At 40.0% G+C, this 21,566-nt stretch overlaps 1 protein-coding gene across 3 annotated transcripts in view; it reads left to right on the top strand.

Annotated features, from left to right (window-relative positions):
- Window positions 1–21,566, top strand: part of PA200 (proteasome activating protein 200) — a 102,688-nt gene that overhangs the window by 74,723 nt on the left and 6,399 nt on the right. For all 3 annotated transcript variants that reach the window (XM_088963576.1, XM_088963577.1, XM_088963579.1), the window contains 6 exons: window positions 263–544; window positions 632–727; window positions 18,787–18,965; window positions 19,710–19,791; window positions 20,326–20,450; window positions 20,881–20,973. In XM_088963576.1, coding sequence (XP_088819702.1) covers window positions 263–544; window positions 632–727; window positions 18,787–18,965; window positions 19,710–19,791; window positions 20,326–20,450; window positions 20,881–20,973 — 857 coding nt within the window. The remainder of the gene's footprint in view (window positions 1–262; window positions 545–631; window positions 728–18,786; window positions 18,966–19,709; window positions 19,792–20,325; window positions 20,451–20,880; window positions 20,974–21,566) is intronic.

The following is a 21,566-nucleotide window of genomic DNA, read 5'->3' as shown; positions in this document are numbered from 1 at the left end:
TTTAAATATGGAATCTATTTTAATTTCTTACCTTTTTTGTGGTTGAAATGTGGAAATTCATGTTTTTAGTTAATGATAGCAAAAGAATGAAATTAATGATTATGAGATGTGTTAATTTTTCTCCTTTTTTTCCTAGCCTTTAGAAGCTATGGTTTGGGTTGAAGCTATGGTTTTCCTAGCCTTTTTTTCTCAGTAAATATACTATTAAACTGTGGAGCTATTTTCCCTAATTTTGTTATATTGCACATTTTGTGTGGCATAGGTCAGAGAAGCTATAGGCGTAACCCTTTCTGTGTTATGTTCGAACATTCGGCTCTGCAAATTCTTTGCATGTTGTCATTCTCATAAGGAGAAAGAAAATCACGCAGATGATTCTCTTAAAGGGGGGAGTTGGCATCGGCTGCTGACAGAACGAGCTTCTGAATTGGCTGTAAATATCCAGAATGCTAGTCAGACTGACAATTTGGAGACTGCTTCAGATACAACTCATGAAAATAGTCTTTCAAATCATGAATCACTAGAAGATGTTAAATGGCTGGAAACGGTACTTCATTATACTATGGATTACTGTTGAATTTTTTAAAATTTGTTAATTGTTTGTTGATCTTCCTGTCTTTCTTAACGTGTGCAGATGTTCCATTTTGTTATCTCATCTTTGAAGTCCGGAAGATCTTCTCTCTTGCTGGACATAATTGTTGGTCTTCTTTATCCCATTATTTCTTTGCAGGTATGTGATGTACCAATTTGTGGTGTGTGTGTGTGGGATCGCTAACAAGATGGAACAATTTACTAGAGTGGAAAAGTAAGAAAAACACTTGAGCAGAAGGAGATAGAGAGAGAATGGGCAGAAACTTAGCCTCTCTTTAGCCTCAAATTATTATTTAAATGAGTGTTTAAACATTAGAAAGTGCAATAATGCCCCTCTTAGGGTGGGCAGAACATGAAGCTCATAAAACACATTATGGCCCTGGTCCATTAAGCCTCATTAAGAAATAAAACATAACTAATAGAAAAAAAAACAACCAACAACCCAACCCAATAACAATTAAGTCTCACAAAACTCTCTCTCAAACTGAGCATAGATGTTTGTCATGCTTAGTTTGTTCAACAATTCAACAAATCTTGCCTTAGGTAATCCTTCGGTAAACATATTACCTTGTTGCTTTTCAAATGGCAAGTATGGGATACACAAGTCTTTGGAAGTAATCATTTACTTTTCAAAATGTCTATCAATCTCAATGTGCTTGATCATATCCAATGATTTAAAAGGTGTCTGGGCGCACAAGCGAGGGTATGCACCATGCCTAGGTCCTAGGCACAACACATTCAAAGGGCATGTGCTTGGTGCGCCTTTTGAAAATCTATGCATTTTTCTGGTTTTTTTTTTGTGTTAAGTAGCTGGGCCGGGGGCTCTGCCCTCGGACCCCCAACCAAGCCCCTCAAGGCAAGCCCAAACAACTCCATATCAAGGTCTTAAATTCTTAATGCCATGTTTGCTTCAACTCTCATTCCTATGTTGCTCATTTTCTTTCTTCAAGAAAAAAAATCGTGTTGGTATTCACAAATCACCAACCTAGATCTCCAACAGTCAATGTTTACTAGTTGACATAGATGTTTTGTAAAAGTACTTTCGTAAGAGTGCTTTAATAAAAGTACTTTCGTGAAAGCCTAAAAGTGCTTTTGTAAAAGTACTTCCGTAAAGGTGCTTCCATAAAAGAGCTTTCGTAAAAGTACTTCCATAAAAGTGTTTTTGTAAAGGTACTTTCGTAGATGTCCTTTTATAAGTGTTCATAAAGTACTTTTCTAGAAGTGCTTTCGTAAAAGTACTTTCATAGAAGTGCTTTCGTAAAGTACTTTTATAAAAGTGCTTTCATAAAATTACTTTTATAAGTGTTTTCGTAAAAGTGCTTTTATAAAAGTACTTTCGTAAAAGTACTTCCACAAAAGTGCTTTTATAAAAATATTTTTGTAAGTTCTTTTATAAAGTGCTTTTATAAAAGTACTTTTGTAAAAGTGCTTCCCTAAAAGTGCTTTTATAAAAGTAGTTTCATAAAAATGCTTTTGTAAAAGTGATTTTATAAAGTGCTTTCGCAAAAGTGCTTTTATAAAAGTACTTTTGTGAAAGTACTTTCATAAAAGTGCTTTTATCGTAAAAGTATTTCCATAAAAGTGCTTTCATAAAAGTACTTTTGTAAAAGTGCTTTCATGTAAAAGTACTTTCATAAAAGTGCTTTTATCGTAAAAGTATTTCCATAAAAGTGCTTTCATAAAAGTACTTTCATAAAAGTGCTTTCATGTAAAAGTGCTTTCATGTAAAAGTACTTATATAAGTGTTTTCGTGAAAGTACTTTTGTAAAATTGCTTTCGCAAAATTAAACAATTATGGCAACAGTTTTGTTGGCAGAGTTTCCTTAGAATGAAATGAGCAAGATGGGCATGATTATTTTTCATGCTGCAGGCTACTCAATTTTCGTGCTATGAAGCTAATTTTTCATTCTAAAAAGAATGTGGCCCTTGGCAAGAATTTTGTAACCAAGCACTCTATGTTATTCATTCTTGCCCATTCTTGCCTAGAATGGGCAAGAATTAAGAGAATGAGGCCCAAAGCAGTAAACCAAACATGGCCTTAATCCCTCCAGAAAAAGGTTTTATAACTTTTAGTGTCTTTTAAAAATATCTTTTATATGTTATGCTTGATTTTATGTTTATGCATTACATGTTATGTTTATGCATTTTAATTTGAGATATGTTTTTAAAGCATTTATTTTAAAATTTAAGTTTATATTTTTAATTAATAATGTGTTTAATATTTTTAATATTTTGCATGCTTTTGATTTTTATTTTTTTGCATTTTTGTGCCTTGCTTCAAAAAGGTGTGGCCCTTGCTCTGCACCTTGCACCTTGGGGCAAAATGGTAACAACCCCATTCTTAGACATATGTTGAGATACCTCAAAATTCTTTCTATAACCTTCATGCGAGAAACTCTAGGAGCGTACATAAATTGGCTAACAACATGCACTACTTTGGTAATGCTAGGTCTTCTAAGAGACATAAGAGCAGTTGCCCCACTAGTCATTGGTACCTTTCTCTATCAATGTATGGCTCATCATTACTTTCCTACAGCCATGATTCTGTTCAATAGGAGTGACAGCTGGCCTGCACCCTAGTTTCCTCCAGAAGGTCTTAAGCATACTTTCTCTAACGTATGTAGATCCCCTCACTAGATCTTGGCATTTCAATTCCAAGAAAATGCTTTTGAGAGCTTAAATCCTTAATCCCAAATTCTCAAGCCAAAAAACTTTTCAATCAGCATATCGTCAACATACACAATTAAGGTAGTTAGTTTGTCATTCATCCTTCTATAGAAAAGTATATGTCCATGCCTAGAGAAGAGGATACCCTTTCATGGAGTTAGTGGTGGCCATTGGTTGGGTTGGGTTGGGTTTGGTTTAGGTTGAGCTTTAACCCAACCCATCTAACCTGCCAACCCATTAATGACCTAGTTATATAAAATTAAATGGGTTCGGTTCAATCCAAACCGCCTTGACCCAATCCAACCAGTCCAAACCCATTAATCTTATATTTATGTACTTAAAAGTAAAAGCTAACTCCCTTTTGACAAGTAAGTTTGTCATAGCTTGGTGGTCATGGAAGCTATTGTTTACACAAGTGGTGAAGGTTCAAATCACATTACATGCATATTATTTTTACAAGGAGAATAAAAAGTAATTTATCACTTGAAACCATTTGACTATGTTTGGATTTCGAGTTTGACCGAACCACTTAGGTCCAAATCGGTCAAACCAACTTGAACTATGTAATTGGATTTATCTTTGAGCTAATCACATAAAGAGTGGTCGAACCGTTTGGATTCGGATTGGCCTGATTGTACCAAACCAGACCAGTTCAGTATATGACGGGTTGACTTAGATCAGTCCATATCAAGTTGTGCAAAGGTTCGGGATTGAGCTGACAGATTCGAACCAGGTCAAGGTGGGCAGTCAAGACTGGCCTACTTTCGGGTCAGACTGGATCGGTCTATATTGGGTTGCATAGGGTTTTCACAGCTCTGATACCAATTTTCAAAGCGCGCAGCTTCTTCTGGTTCTCGCGGAAGTTTCATGGTATAGTCTGAATTAACAGCTCTGATACCAAGTTTCAAAGCGCACAGCTTCTTCTGGTTCTCGCGGAAGTTTCATGGTATAGTCTGAATTAACAGCTCTGATACCAAGTTTCAAAGCGCTAGGCTTATGAGGAGTTAACCAGTTGAGGTTGTTGGGTTTCAAGCACTGAGGCTTATGCGGAAGTCTTATTGAGCAAGAAGCTCTTAAAAAGGGGAATGACTGAAGAACAGTCTCTATGAACCCGAAAGGGGGTTGGAAATATAAGCAGAAAGCTTTAAAGAAAATGAGAGCAGATCTCTCTGAATCCCATCTAAGGGTGTGCAAGGTGAACAATAAAAGTTCTAAATGATCTGAACTAAACAGTTCTATATCAGATTCAGAACTAAACAGTTCTACTATTTGAGTACTAAGACTCTTCGGAAGATAAACAGTGTTAATAAACAACTGCATATTGATGAACATAAACAGTTCTAAATATTTTCTTAAAGAAATAAAGAAATAACCTTCTTTTAATAAATCAGAGGTTCCTATGTACCTTCTTTCCATAAATAGTTAGAGGAAATACTTACAGTGCTTTCTTCATGGTTCGTCTTCACTGCATGTCAAGGATCACTATTCATCTTCTTCTTCCTTCGGCTTTATCAGGAACCAACACCAAGGATCAACGTTTTCCCTAAACGGCCTCCTGCCTCAGCGGTACTCACCAACAGATCCCTTCAGGCGCTCCAGGTTTAATAAAGTAAAGGAAAGAAGAGAAGATAGATGAACTCAAGAACAAGGCTAATAGGAACATAGAAGAAAAGACTGTACTTTATTTCATAACTATCCTCCCGAAGGAGGAGGAAATACAAAGGCTACATAGTGAACCTCCGAAGAGGTTTCTTACTCCCTACTTGGAGGATTACAAGGAGAGGAGAGAGGGCAGAGCTCCTTCTTGGAGAGGATGGACTCAGCCGAGAGTGAGAATGCCTTACAAATGAGACTTCAAGTTCTTATATAGACTCTCTTCCGGTTTCCCGGTTACAAAGTCATGGACAGCTGTCCTTAGAGAATAAGATTCCTTCTTATCTCTTTTGCTTCTTCGCTGGTGGTGGACCATTGACATCTGTCTTCCACTCACTATTGTCGGAAGATGCTTCTCCACTTTCTTTTGTCGTCTTCTGTCGAAGATTCCAAAGTTGACGTGCCCTTTCAACAAGAGTGGCCGTCTCTTTTATCCACGTGTCGATTCTCTTATCGACTTCTTGGATTCTTCTGTCGAGGTCGTCCATAATGGAGATGGTGGCCGACAACTTTTTATAAAGATATAAGATTCTTCTCTATCCCTTTCTTTTCTTCCTTTCCGTCACAATCTTGACAGGTGTGACCTTCATATTTTTGGAGCGAGGCGCACAATAATTCCTTAGTGGCGGGGCTCGCATGGATCTCATTGTCGAGAATCCTTTCTTCGAAGTCTTGCAGCGACTTGTTTTCTTCCTTGCTGAGTGGACTTCCACTAGCACTGGTGATAATGCAGTGTCGGCTGCAATAATTCACTCGGGCCTGTTGCCCAGGGCGAATATTCTGAGTCTTCTTTATAATAGACAACAAATTGTCTACTCTCATTCTTGGAAGACTTCCTTCTTGAAAATCCTTCTCCTGATGATCCGAGAAGGGTTCATTGTTCTTTCCTTTGCCAAGCCAATCTCGACAAAGTGGTATGCTGGGAAGCACTTGTTCTGCTACCAGTCGGGGATGGAGGACTGGAACTGTATGTAGATGTTGGCTTCTTTAGCCACAGCTACTTTTGCCCTGAACTTCTTCACAGCTTTTTTAAATCCTTCCGGGAAGGACTTGATCTCCTGCAGACTTGCCGAAGGATAAATACACTTAATTAAACCAGCTTTAAAAGCCAGTAAAACTAACTGTTCGTCTGCACCGGGGCAGAAGATGAATAGGCTTCTGGACGGTTTGTCGTCGGTGAAGACCCGTTCTTGCTCAAAGTCTGCTTGACTTAATGATTTGGCCTTGGACCAAATCTGTCTGAAGGTTCCGAATGGAATTCCTTCGTAGGAATCTTCATGGTGACCTTGGGGGTCTTTGTTGAAGGTTCTTGGATGATTATTCTCCTGTCACCCTGTTTTTTCTTCTTCAAGATGGGCTCCTGAATAATGGGAGTTCCTTTGAAGATGATCGGAGTACCTCCGTTGGTGATGAAGTATCTTTCTGCTTCCTTAGCCGCTTGGTGAAGGGAGCTGTACTTCTTGAATGTAACGTCTGTTCCCGTTACATATTTTGAGACAACTGACCAGTCGTCGTATATGCCTCTGTGGCTGCCGTCGAAGATGACGAAGAACCGATCCTTGAACATGGCCGGCTGTGCTGCCTTTGAAGCATAAGTTGGTCGGAGAGAGACCGTATCACTTTTTGGCAAAGTGTCAGCCATCAACGGATTTGATGTGCCTTTACCGGAGCTGTTTGCTGCCGGGCTAGATGATGATTCTGGTTCATCATTGACATTGATCTCTTTTCATAAGAGTAACGAAATCAATTTCGTTCCCAGAGGAACTAGGACTGATTGTATCCTCTTCTTTGCTTTTTCCCAAAGCAACAGGGATCAACGGAGTTGATTTGTCTTTCCCAGCACCCGTTTGAGCTGGACTAGTTTCTGATTTTGAGCTGTTGCTCTCCTGCTCAGAAATAGCAGTTGTGGCCTCTTGACTTTCGTCATAGAGTGCTAACTTCTCTTGAATGGCTCTTAGCTCAATCTCAAGGAATTTTTTCTTAAGGCGTAATGCCTTTATTTCTTCTTCCATTTTTTCGCTCACTCCCCACTTCTGAAAAATTGGATGGGTTGTTGAAGAAACTGATTTGGGATGAAGAAAATGAATCCCATGGAAGGTTTTTTATAGGCGAAAAAAGTGCCTTGTGTGACGTCATTGCTTACGATCTCGGGTTAGAGAATCGGCAAGGACATTTTTGTCACCAGATAGGTGTTCCACATCAAAAGAGTAACGTGAAAACCACATCTGCCATCTGACCAATCGGCCTTGTTTACTATCCCCTGCAGTGTTAGTACGCAAGAAATAAGTAAAGTTTTTATTATCGGTTCTTACCAAAAATTTTACCGGTGTTAGGTAAGCCGAAAATTTGGATATTACTTGCTTGACTGCGAGTAACTCCTTCTCATTGCTGTGGTAGTTCTTCTCAGCTGCTTTGAAGCTTCCAGAAGTGTACCTGCAAATTTTTTCAACCCCTTCTGTGGTTTTGGCTTTTAGTACGCCACCCCAGAAGTCATTAGAAGCATCTGTTTCAATTATCAGATAATCTTCTACTTTAGGCAGATATAATTTAGGGAAATTAATTAATTTTTTCTTAATTTTCCTAATATATTCTGTGTCTGATTGTGACCAATCCCAGACATAGTCTTTTTTGAGTTTAACCTGAAGTGGTTTTCTCATTTCTGCTAACTTAGGAATATAACTTTCTGCATAAGTTAAAACACCTAAGAATCTTTGTAAGTGTTTTTTATCTTCGAGCTGATCTGGAAAGTTGTGAAGATGCTCTAAGATATGACTTTGTGGACTGTGCGTCCCCTGATCTATTTCTAGACCTAGAAAGTTGATCTTTTCTTTAAAAAGATTCGCTTTCTTTTTTGAAAGAATTATTCCATACTTTTCTATCCGGTTGAGGATAGCTAAGACATGGAGATAATGATCTTTTTCTGTATCAGAGAATACGATGATGTCATCAACGTATACTGTACAGAATTTTTCAAATCCTCGTAAGGCATTTTGCATGTGCCTTTGGAAGATACTTGGAGCTTGTTTTAGTTCGAAGGGGACCACTCTCCATTGGTAGTGTCCATCTGGACAAGTGAATGCGGTCAAGAGCTGAGATTCTTCATCTAACAGCACTTGCCAGAAACCACTTTTTCAGTCGAAACTGGAAAAGATGGTTTTACCTCTTAGAAGAGTTAACAACTCTTGCATACAAGGTAAATTGTGACTGTCACCGACAGTTGCACTGTTGATTGCCTTGTAATTGACAACCATACGTTTCTTGCCACGTCGTTTTTCTGCTTCATTTTCCACAAGGAAAGCAGGTGACATATGAGGCGATTTGCTTGGAATAATAAGCTTCATATCAAGTAATTCCTTGATTTGCTTATTAAATTCCTCTCTATCCTGAGGACTGTATTTCATAGGTTTTACCCTAATTACAGCTTTAGGATTGATTAACTTAATTGATGCAGTCATCCATTTTTTGGATTTTTCTGGATCAATTGGATTTTCTGAACATACTTTGTCAAGTAGTTCTTCGATTTGTTGATATTTTTTAATATCAATTAGGTAATTGTTAATTACCTCTTGGGTGATATTTGTACCCTGAACCTGTGGTTGTTTAGAATCTTTTTTCATAGACTCTAAGAAGCCAGGTTGTCCAAGTCTATAGGCCTTGGTGACCTTTCTTATCAGTATCATTTCATTATTGAGATGAAATGATATTCTATCCAGCCACTGAGTGAATGGGCCGTATAGCTGACAGAAATTATTACCTAAGAGTAGGTCTATACCTGTCTCTTGTTGGTAAATGGTGGGAATGATAAATGGTTCTCCTGCGAGGAATAAAGTGATATTCCTGCAAACCTTATCAATCTCGATCTTGTCCTGATTTGCAATCGTGACTTCGATCTTACGTGGAGCATTTTCCCACATTTCATCAGGAATCACATGCTTGCTAGCAATGCAAAGTCCTGCGCCAGTATCTACGTAACAGTGTAGATTGATTGGCTTGTAACTCTTGAATTTAAGAGTCCCTTTTATGTAAATTGAGTTTGGACTTGTCCTATTAAGAAGAACAGTTTCCGAATCAATTTTTTGTAGATTAAGACAGAAAAATGTTTTCTGCCAATCCCCCCAACTAAAAAGTTGGTTTCTTTTCATTCTGAATCTGATGACTCAGAGTCAGAGATGTCTGAATCCGACGAATCGGATTTCTCCTGAAGAATCAGTGTATGAATTTGAAGAGAACCTTCATATTCATCTTCGATGGGGTAATATCCATCGTCCACTGCTTCAAGAATTAACTTTACCTTTTCAGGAAAGTTTCTCCTATTTGGACATTCATTTGCATAATGCCCTTCTTCGCTGCAGATCCAGCAATGACACTTCTTTTTGCCTTGAGGGCAAAATTGGTTTTTCTTTGGCTTCTTCCTAGAAAAATATTTACCTGGAGTAAATTTTCTTTTTCTAGTTTTCCAAAGTTTTTTATAGGTTTTCTTCTTGTACCTATCTTTATACTTCTTTTTGAAGTATTTTTTATCCTTCTTTTCTGGCTTACAGCCGAAAAGTATTTTATCATTTTCTGTGTTGTTGTCACAGCATTTTTTGCTAAAACTTTTAAGTTTTTTAGCTATTTTCGCTTGATCACAATATCTCGCGATTTCTTCTTTTACAATTCTCGTTGCATAGGCAAGAGAATAAGCTGTAAGAGCTGACTTTTCCAAGTTCCATCTCTTCTTGGCTTTTTCTCCTATGACGGGAATTTTCATGAGATATACCTCAATCCATTGGGCATACTCAGATACGTCGAGTTTATACATGTTCTGTTCGAACATACAAGAGGCCACAACTGCTATTTCTGAGCAGGAGAGCGACAGCTCAAAATCAGAAACTAGTCCAGCTCAAACGGGTGCTGGGAAAGACAAATCAACTCCGTTGATCCCTGTTGCTTTGGGAAAAAGCAAAGAAGAGGATACAATCAGTCCTAGTTCCTCTGGGAACGAAATTGATTTCGTTACTCTTACGAAAAGAGATCAAGGTCAATGATGAACCAGAATCATCATCTAGCCCGGCAGCAAACGGCTCCGGTAAAGGCACATCAAATCCGTTGATGGCTGACACTTTGCCAAAAAGTGATACGGTCTCTCTCCGACCAACTTATGCTTCAAAGGCAGCACAGCCGGCCATGTTCAAGGATCGGTTCTTCGTCATCTTCGACGGCAGCCACAGAGGCATATACGACGACTGGTCAGTTGTCTCAAAATATGTAACGGGAACAGACGTTACATTCAAGAAGTACAACTCCCTTCACCAAGCGGCTAAGGAAGCAGAAAGATACTTCATCACCAACGGAGGTACTCCGATCATCTTCAAAGGAACTCCCATTATTCAGGAGCCCATCTTGAAGAAGAAAAAACAGGGTGACAGGAGAATAGTCATCCAAGAACCTTCAACAAAGACCCCCAAGGTCACCATTGAAGATTCCTACGAAGGAATTCCATTCGGAACCTTCAGACAGATTTGGTCCAAGGCCAAATCATTAAGTCAAGCAGACTTTGAGCAAGAACGGGTCTTCATCGACGACAAACCGTCCAGAAGCCTATTCATCTTCTGCCCCGGTGCAGACGAACAGTTAGTTTTACTGGCTTTTAAAGCTGGTTTAATTAAGTGTATTTATCCTTCGGCAAGTCTGCAGGAGATCAAGTCCTTCCCGGAAGGATTTAAAAAAGTTGTGAAGAAGTTCAGGGCAAAAGTAGCTGTGGCTAAAGAAGCCAACATCTACATACAGTTCCAGTCCTCCATCCCCGACTGGTAGCAGAACAAGTGCTTCCCAGCATACCACTTTGTCGAGATTGGCTTGGCAAAGGAAAGAACAATGAACCCTTCTCGGATCATCAGCGAGGAGAAGGATTTTCAAGAAGGAAGTCTTCCAAGAATGAGAGTAGACAATTTGTTGTCTATTATAAAGAAGACTCAGAATATTCGCCCTGGGCAACAGGCCCGAGTGAATTATTGCAGCCGACACTGCATTATCACCAGTGCTAGTGGAAGTCCACTCAGCAAGGAAGAAAACAAGTCGCTGCAAGACTTCGAAGAAAGGATTCTCGACAATGAGATCCATGCGAGCCCCGCCACTAAGGAATTATTGTGCGCCTCGCTCCAAAAATATGAAGGTCACACCTGTCAAGATTGTGACGGAAAGGAAGAAAAGAAAGGGATAGAGAAGAATCTTATATCTTTATAAAAAGCTGTCGGCCACCATCTCCATTATGGACGACCTCGATAGAAGAATCCAAGAAGTCGATAAGAGAATCGACACGTGGATAAAAGAGACGACCACTCTTGTTGAAAGGGCACGTCAACTTTGGAATCTTCGACAGAAGACGACAAAAGAAAGTGGAGAAGCATCTTCCGACAATAGTGAGTGGAAGACAGATGTCAATGGTCCACCACCAGCGAAGAAGCAAAAGAGATAAGAAGGAATCTTATTCTCTAAGGACAGTTGTCCATGACTTTGTAACCGGGAAACCGGAAGAGAGTCTATATAAGAGACTTGAAGTCTCATTTGTAAGGCATTCTCACTCTCGGCTGAGTCCATCCTCTCCAAGAAGGAGCTCTGCCCTCTCTCCTCTCCTTGTAATCCTCCAAGTAGGGAGTAAGAAACCTCTTCGGAGGTTCACTATGTAGCCTTTGTATTTCCTCCTCCTTCGGGAGGATAGTTATGAAATAAAGTACAGTCTTTTCTTCTATGTTCCTATTAGCCTTGTTCTTGAGTTCATCTATCTTCTCTTCTTTCCTTTACTTTATTAAACCTGGAGCGCCTGAAGGGATCTGTTGGTGAGTACCGCTGAGGCAGGAGGCCGTTTAGGGAAAACGTTGATCCTTGGTGTTGGTTCCTGATAAAGCCGAAGGAAGAAGAAGATGAATAGTGATCCTTGACATGCAGTGAAGACGAACCATGAAGAAAGCACTGTAAGTATTTCCTCTAACTATTTATGGAAAGAAGGTACATAGGAACCTCTAATTTATTAAAAGAAGGTTATTTCTTTATTTCTTTAAAAAAATATTTAGAACTGTTTATGTTCATCAATATGCAGTTGTTTATTAACACTGTTTATCTTCCGAAGAGTCTTAGTACTCAAATAGTAGAACTGTTTAGTTCTGAATCTGATATAGAACTGTTTAGTTCAGATCATTTAGAACTTTTATTGTTCACCTTGCACACCCTTAGATGGGATTCAGAGAGATCTGCTCTCATTTTCTTTAAAGCTTTCTGCTTATATTTCCAACCCCCTTTCGGGTTCATAGAGACTGTTTTTCAGTCATTCCCCTTTTTAAGAGCTTCTTGCTCAATAAGACTTCCGCATAAGCCTCAATGCTTGAAACCCAACAACCTCAACTGGTTAAATCCTCATAAGCCTAGCGCTTTGAAACTTGGTATCAGAGCTGTTAATTCAGACTATACCATGAAACTTCCGCGAGAACCAGAAGAAGCTGCGCGCTTTGAAACTTGTGACTTTGCAAAATGAGTTCTAGTAGTGGGATCAAAATAGCAATAGCTCTTTTTGTGGAGGCATACGCTAAGAAAATGCACTACCGGGCATTGGGTTCAAACTTATGTCTCTAAGAGCTAAGGACATGAGCATAACACGTGCTCCCAAAGACACTGAAGAGAATAGGAAACAATTCACTCTTAGGAAAGAGGACGACAAAGGGAGATTTGAACCCTAAGACTTGAGAAAGCATGTGGTTAATAAGGTAGGTAGCTTTCGTCATTGCATCTCCCCAAAATCTCGAAACATGGGAGGCAAAAAGGATGCTCTTGGCTACTTCAACATGTCGGTTCTTTCTCTCTGCTACCCCATTCTGTTTTGGAGTACGAGGATAAGAACTTTGATGTATAGCCCCAAACTTCTCAAAGTATGAAACAAGATCCTTCTCAAAATATTCCTTAGCATTATCTGATTGGAATATGTTGATGCAGGTATCAAATTGGGTAAGCACAAATTCATGAAACTATTTTACATGTTGGGTACTTCAGCACGGGAATGCATAACACAAAGCCAGGTGTAATGAAAAAATTCATCAATAAATAGAATAAATATTTATAACCACCCATGTATGGTTAATGGTATGACCCCCACACATCAGAGTGAACAATGTAGACTTGACAACTTAGTTTCTTTAAACAAAGCTGGAAACAAAAGACTCAACGAAGAAAAAGAAATATGTCCCAAATGATAATGACATAACATAAAGCTACTCTCGAAGGTGATACTTGACTTTGTCTAGGCATGTCTAGTAGGTATATATTATTCTCCTCATGGCGACTCTCAATCACCTTTTGAGAGTCCATGTCTTGAAAAACACAGTAAGAAGTGAAAAATGTCAGATTGCAATTCAATGATTTTGTCAAATTACTAACTGAAAGCAAATTAGTGTTATGGCTGTTCTGGAGGGGGAGAGGGGATTCAGAACCGTAGGAAATGGAGGTCTGAGGTGTCGATCAAAGCTATGACCTTCAAGTTTGAAGAGGAATGGATTAAAGTTAAGGAAACAATGAAAATCAGAGAGAACAGCAGGGCAACAGTACTAGTACCAAAGGAGGTCATTGCATGGATGAAAGGTTTTGTAGATGGGGCTATCAACTCCGGCAAGGTGAATGGCTGGAAAAATCCATATCAGTTCCAGGCAAGAAATATGTAATCGAACTGAAAAGAAATTGGAAAGGGTGGTTCATCACTCTGGAGGAGTTCTTTGGAATAACTGGAAAACAAATGCTCTGTGTGCCGGAAGGGAGAATGCAGAAAGGGTGGATGGCTTTTGTGAAGGTGTTGCAGTCCTTCCTTGTAGCCTTGGAAAGCAAGAAGGTAGAAGGAGTGAAGGTAACTGGTCAAAACTCCAAAGACCAGGGTTGGAAGGTTCAGGAGGAGTCAGTTTCGATTGGAACTACTGGGAGTGCAGAAGCTCAAAACACTTCGACCTCTGGTGTGGTGGTGGTTTGTTCTTCTATGCATCGAAGAATTCTGGTGGGAGCAAGGACGGATGTTTGGAAGAAAAGAATGGTTCTGGTTGCTGACAAAGGAGCGACAGACTGGAAGGTCTTGAATGCAGTAGCTGGAGAGAGAGGATTTGGAATTGAAGCAATGCTGTTTCCATTTGCAGACACGAAAGCTGTTCTGGATGTTGGCGACCAGGAGCTAAGTTTCAAAGCTGTAGCTGTGGACAGAGGCCTTATACAGGTCCAGAACTGGAGTCCCATCTGTAATGAAGTTGCAGTCCAAGATGGGTGTGTTCGGCTGAAGTTTGTAGGTCTCCCCTTCCACCTTTGGCATGATTCTGTTCTTGAACACATTGTGCAGAGTTTAGGAGTCTTCGTGGAAGCTGATAAATGTAACTTGGTCGCCATCGAGGTACAGGTTGCTGGCATTAAACATGAGAATATGCCTAGGTTCTTCGAGATATGCTTGGATGACGTCTGGTACAAGGTGTAGGTAGCATCAGAGTCGAACAGGTGTGGTGGGGAAGAGGGTCCAAGGTTGAAGACGATGACTTGGTAGGGTGGTGGACACGTGGAGGGAAGAGAGTGGGCGGTGAAAAAGGGGTGCAAGTGGAAATTAAGGAAAGGATTGATGGGGTGGCTGGGGTAACCCAAATGACAGGTCATCCACTTAAAGAAAATAATTCAAATATTTTTGAAATAAACAAAGTCAAGGCGGGCTCTTTGTCCTTCGCTGACGTGGCAAAGAAATTGAATGGCCCAGGGTGCAGAATGGCTCGGTCCGAGCTGGTCGAGATGATAGGAGGGTCGGTCGGGGTGAAGATTAAACCGGGGCCCTCTTTAAGTGACCCATGTGACTTAAATGGTCACGTGGTCGGGGTAAGGGGCGCTTTCAAGACCGATGATAGACAATTGTTTCGGTCTATCATCGTCCCAAATGGTGAGGAGCGTTGGGAAAGTTTTGCAGCAGCAGCAATTGGACAGACAGGGGAACCTACAGTGGGTCCCTCGCCGAAACAGTGATGAGGTGAGCCCTGTGCGATGTTTCTCAGAGAAGCCAAACCCAAGGTAAGCAAGGGAGAGAGCCGAAGAGAGGGAGGAGGCGGACGAAGGATGGGTACCGTGTAGTGTAAGCGAAGAAGAATCAGATGATGGTACCAGTATTGGCAGCGTGAACGATGAAGGTGGTTACGGTGCAGATGACATGGGAGGGTGGAACATTGCAAGGCTATTTCAGGGCGACTTAGAGGAGAAAGGAAGTCATGAAATAGACGACCAGGAAGGTCAGACAGAGGAAGGAAGAAGCCATGGATTCCATGAAACAAGTAAGGCTGAAGACATTAAACGGAATAACCCATACCTAAGACTTCAGATTGTGCAAGGCACAAAAGAAAGGGCAAATTAGGAGAACATGAAGCAAAGCAAGGTCGCCATGTTGACCAAAGGACAGGACTTTCAAACCAACTTAGGGAGATAGATATTTACCAACCTCTGGAACTAGAAAGGGAGGCCGGGAACAGTCCTATTCCAACCTCTCTCTCAAACCCAGGTAACCAAGTGAATTCAGCTTATGCTACTAATGCGTTTTCTGCGTCCGTTGTTCCAAGTTCTGCTCCCGCTCCATCTCTTGCAGCCCATGTATGTGTAGTCAATCAAGGTAGTGAGGCTCCTAAGGTTTTGGAAAGGGGATTGACGAACAATGGAGAGGTGCGAGAAGGGAGGTATAGAAATGAGAAAGTGTGGGAAGTTATTGAGAGAGTATTTAATAAGTGCAAGGAAATATAATATGGAGAAGGGGTGAAGAGGAGAGAAGAGGGGAGGGCTCAGTGGAGGGGAGGGAAGGAAAAGAGGGCTGGGTTGGAAAGGTAATGTGGAGTGCACAGTGAAGGTGGGAGGTAATATGATAAGGAGGAAGGATGGAGAGGAGAAAAGAGGGGAGGGACCAGAGGAGAGGAGGGAAGGAGAGGAGGATAGGGTTGGAGGGGAATGTGTAGGAAGGACAAGGGGGGGGGGGGGGGAATCTAAGCAAGAGGATTTGATAGCAGATTTTGTGGGGAAGTTGGGATGCAGATTAGAAGATCTGAATGTGCTGAAAGATGGTCTACAGAAGAGGAAGAAGGAGGTCAAAACAAAGAAGAGAAAATTGAGTGAAGTTGAGAGATTGAAAAGAGATGTGGAAGGTGACAAGAAGTTTGGGGCAAAAGGAGATAGAAGGAAAGGGGGAAAGTAGTGGTTAGGTATAGAAGGGAACTAAGAAAGAAGTGAGAATGAAGATACTTAGTTGGAATGCGAGGTGAATAGGAAGTGCAAGGAAAAGAGCGACAATAAAAGAGGTAATAAAGAGGTATGACCTAGACATTGTACTGTTATAGGAGTCCAAGAGAATGGAGTTTAAAAATAGGTGGGCAAGGAGTGTATGGAAAGCTAGGGGGATCAGTTGGGTGGTTGTTCCCTCTTGGGGTGCTTTAGGGGGGATTGTGACAATGTGGAAGAGAGATGTGGTTGAAGGCTTGGAGGAACTGATTGGAAAATACTCAGTTTCCATGAAGTTCAAACAGTAGGAGGATGGATATGTGTGGGTGCTTACAAATGTCTATGGACTAAATGACTATAGAGAGAGAAAGGAATTGTGGGAGGAATTGTCTGATGTAAGAGGGCTGTTGGATGGGCCTTGGTGTGTGGGTGGAGACTTCAATGTGATTAGATACTCAAAGGAAACAAATAAGACCAATCAGAGGGTGACAACTAGCATGAGGAAGTTTAACGGGTTTGTGGATGCCTTTGAGCTTAAGGAGATACCTCTAGCCCAGAAGACATTTACTTGGTCAAATCTCCAATCTAGACCCTTATGCTTTAAGCTGGATAGGTTCTTGTTTTTTGTGAACTGGGAAGAACATTGGGGGAACTTGGCATCTAGAGCTCTACCTAGGGTGACCTCAGATCATTGGTCCATAGTGGTATGCAAGGAAGAGAGGAGTGGAGGACCTGCCCCTTTTAGATTTGAAATTATATGGTTACTCCATCTCGGGTTTACCAATAGAGTAAGGGAGTGGTGGAATGAGTGTAACCCATTGATGGAATGGGAGGGGATGAGATTCCATAAGGCTGCGTTTGGAAGAGGTGTAAATACAAAACTCCATCAGTGGAAATAAAGAACGCTCAAATGTATCAGAATAAAAAACAAACCGGCTGAATGCATGTTATACACTCTTGTGCATTTGGCAAAACGGTGTAAAACCATGGCATACAAGTATATCTAGCGAGCATCCATGGAGACATCATCTCTACACTTAACAAGTTAATAAACGATGTCGGGGCGCCTGGTGGGGGATTAGCAGTAGATAGGCAATGGGATTGATGGGACAACGAGATCCCTTAATGATCTGAGCATCCCCACAGAGAAGGAGAAGGCGTCTGAACCTCGAACTTGGCACAACGAGAACAAATAGAGAAAGAGAGATTACGAGCGTTTACATTAGTCTCGGAAAATGACAGTATCGGCAATCTCCAACCCACTATTATGTAGCTGCATAGATAGGGTCATCCTCCCTTGGTATCTTCTTACTCTTGGTGATGTAACCCCATCCAACTTCACAGTGGTCACTACCCCAAAAAGATTTTCCATTGACCCCCCATGACCAAACCTGGAATCTGTGGGATATTTAGTTTCTCCTCCAATTTTCTCCATTGAGTGAAACGAAGACCAAAATAAGTCTCAACTAAGCTAGAATTTCTAAGCTAGAATTGCTATCCCAAGCAAAAAACTACTCTTCAAACAGCGAAATCTAGAGTTTCATAGAACTTTCCTGAATGAGAGAATAGGAAAAAGTTCAACTTCTCCTACCAGAGGTTCCAGAACCTTGACACACTCAAATAACCCATTCTCCAATCCTCAAGTGCTTGCTTCAAAGTGTCTCTAGGACTTGTAACTAGTTTTCTCTAGTTGTCTAGGGTTTTTGGGAAAAAACTCCCAAGAACTTGCCTTGGGCTTCAACTGGGGATGAAAAACTTCACAAAACCTCTCCAAAATCTCTCCCAACTAGGCTACGTAAGCTGTTCCCTAATCAGCCGATCAATTCTCCATACACACTATGTATGGGCAAAGAGAGAAGAAAGAAAAGAAGGTGAAGACCTGTTCTGATACTAAATTGTAAATCACACCTGCACTAATCTGAATTAAAAGAAAAGAAACAGGAGAAAAGGAGATTGGAGAGAGAGAAGTGGAGGAAGATGGAAAAAAAGGAAGAGAGAATAGTTCAAAACCTTTCTTCTGTCCCCAATGATCTCTTTTATTCTTTTGTTGTAAAAAATAAGGACAATTACATGAGTGCCCTTAGTAGGGCGTCCAACACTAAAGGCAACAATAAAAAAGAGAAAACAGGCCCATAACTAAGGCCCATTTGGCTCTTTACCTCTACAACATCATTAGTGAAAAAAACATGGAAACCCCTATTTGTAACGATAAGTCAACATGTAGGGATATGTTTATTTCAAAGCACATTTTGCTTAACGATTAGGAGAGTGCTTCCTTCATCAAAACAGATGTGTTCATATGAGTTATCCATCCAAAATCTAAGTAGAATTTGTTTTCTGGTTGTTTTAAAATTGTTAAGTCTAATAATACTCAAGTCAGCTCAACTCAGCCTTATTTGGGGCTGACTACATGAATCCTATCCTGGCGTTCCTGAAAATTGTTAAATTTGATAAAATGTTACAATCTCTGAAGTTTGTGCATTTGGCCTTTCTTCCCTTTTATCCACCTGGATTTGCTAAAATAATTTTGCACTGAAATGATCTTCCGGGATTGCCTGTCAGCTTTAGTATGCTGAAAGTATTATTCTGCTGGATGTGTCGGTTTTTACATATTTGTCTAAAGAATTTCTTGGATCTTTGAAGGAAACTTCAAATAAAGATTTATCAACATTAGCCAAGGTGGCATTTGAATTATTAAAATGGAGAATTTTTCTTGAGCCCCATCTTCAAAAGGCTGTATCAGTGATTCTTTCAATGGCCACTGATTCCAACTGGCGAACTAGATCTGCAACTCTGACATATTTGCGAACATTTATGTATAGGTATGTTGTGTTTAGGATTTTTCATACAAGTTCTTTCCATTATTATAAAGATCTGGATTTCAATATCTGTCTTACTTGGTTTCCTTTATCCTTTATCATTTTGAGTCTGCAACCCTTGAGAATAAATTTAGGCTAGGTTGTATATTTACATAAATGATTACACAAAAAATCTTTACTTATTGCATAACTGTGGTCGGTGTACTATTAATGATGTATGACTTATAGAACAGAAAAAGGCCATTACCCAATGTTGGTACCAGCTATCTGGCCATCTGGGGTCTTGGGAGGGGTGGACTGGATACTAGCGTTTTTTTATGCACATAGTGGCTGCTCTTAGTCTCAAACCCGTGTTCTCACATTGTCAGCCTGAGACTTATACAACATAGATTTGTTACTTATTTCTTCCTTACTGTGCATGAGGGTGGGCCTTGGTGCAACAGTTGGATTGCTCCATTGCAACCTGGGTGACCAGGGTCCAAATCTTGGAAACAGCCTCTCTGTATGTGCAGGGGTAAGGCTGCGTACATCTGTCCCTCCCCAGACCCCACATTGGCAGGAGCCTCGTGCACTAGGCTGCCCTTTTTTCTTTACTGTGCATCATCATGTTATGCTTTTCCATGCTTTGGCTTACAGCTTCACTGGGTCAATTGTTGCAGTTTTGCTTTTATTCTCTCTTGTAGGATTAGAAATTATTTGCCTCTATTTAAAGCAATCTAAGTTTGTAAGGTCTGTGTTCTATCTCAGGCATACTTTCCTTTTGTCAAATGTGGAGAAACACCTAATTTGGAAAACAGTTGAAAAGCTACTTATAGACAACCAAGTTGAGGTGAGTTCCTGGACTAAAGAATCATTCCAGTAATAGTTAGGTAAACTGTGATGTTCTGTTGTGTCATGGATCAAAGGTTTAGCTAATTATTGCTACTATTAATTAATGAGCTCGATTTTGGTCTCTTTTATATAGATAGAAGGTATACTTTTATGAAATATTATATAGGTATGAACCAATCATTATCGTTCAGCTTGTATAACTGTTACATGCTAACATTAGTTTGCATTTAATCATTATTTGAAATGTTATATAAGGAGATTATTTAATAATCTGGTCTCACATGTACAAATCAAACTTTTCTGGCATTTATAATGGTGGTTGGAGTATAAGAACTTTTCTGTCATTCCTGAATATGCCATTATATACATTTCTTTTATGCAGTAAAATTTAATTTCAGTTTTCTTTAGCTATTACAGTGTGCTGTTATGCAAGGCCATGGGCTTTAGAGACAACGTGATTGTCAGATGATACTAGAGTTGTAATTATATTCTGCACATGGTTTCTCGTAACTCTATCTCATTGCTGGCTCAGGTAAGGGAGCATGCAGCAGCAGTTCTGGCAGGTCTAATGAAAGGTGGAGATGAAGATCTAGCCAGGGAATTCCGTGATAGAGCATTCACAGAGGCATTAACTATCCAAATGAAGCGAAGGCAGAGGTTGGTTTCCCTGTTTCTATGGTGTTCTTGTCTCTACACGCCCATACATGCCTTTCTGCAAACTTTCGTACAAAGAAAACATGCATGTGATGATGAACAAAGCATACATAGATAGGCCATTTTTGTCCAGGCAATAGATAAATTGGTTCTCCTTGTAACAGTGTATACTGTTTACATTTATTCGATGTAATCTCATATCTGTATCAATAGTGACTCATGCTCATGCTTATATTTGTGTACCACATTTATAGTATCTACACGACTGCACCATTTGTATACATTTGTATATAGAATTGCCTGTGTGAAATTGGTGCATATGACATGCATCTGTAGTCCATACAGACCTCTTGTGAAAAGAAGCCACTTAGTTAATACATGTCTTGCTATATCTGTTAATGCTAAACCATTGAAACTTTCCTTTTCTTTCCAGAAAGTTAAGCTCTGGCGAGTCTATAGCTTCTATACATGGTGCAGTCCTTACATTAGCAGCTTCTGTATTATCAGTTCCCTATGACATGCCCAGGTATGTGATGAGAAATACGTACTGCATGATGTACATCTTGTTATGGACATAAAATCTAATAATAATTTTTCAAACAACTTTTTTTTATAAGGATACTATAATTTTCACATAAAATATTTGTAATCTTAAGTAGTGCAGTTTAAATCAACAAATTTTATGTGTGACCAAGGTTCTAAATATCGATACAGGCCGATATGCCAGATGGGGTGTATTGTCCAGTATCTTTGGCTGCTTTTAGATTTCTTTTAGGTTTTTTTCCAAACTGGTTCAGGGGAGTCAGTATAAGGCCTGTCTACCCCCCTGAAACAGGTCATACCCTGAAATGGTTACTGTAGGGGTGTATCGGAGGGTCACCGAAATGATACATATCAGCCAATACGTGCTGATATGTTGCAAAATTTTAATCCTTGTGTGTCACATCTGTGCTCAAGGTTGATTTGAGGTTTCAAGAAAACTGTGTTATGAGTCATGAAGTTCAGACTATTCATATTGACATGTTCATATTGGATAAAGCTCTTATTTGTAGAAGCATCAATTCTCATCATCTGAACCCATTCTTCACATGCTGCTTGCTCATCAATAGTCAATACTGA

This window comes from Nelumbo lutea, chromosome 1 (genome assembly GCF_056320005.1).
Source record: "Nelumbo lutea isolate HS-2025 chromosome 1, American lotus-T2T, whole genome shotgun sequence".
In the NCBI taxonomy this organism is placed as follows: domain Eukaryota; kingdom Viridiplantae; phylum Streptophyta; class Magnoliopsida; order Proteales; family Nelumbonaceae; genus Nelumbo; species Nelumbo lutea.
The sequence above is the reverse complement of the archived record's forward strand: the minus strand, read 5'-3'. Positions and strand labels throughout refer to the sequence as shown.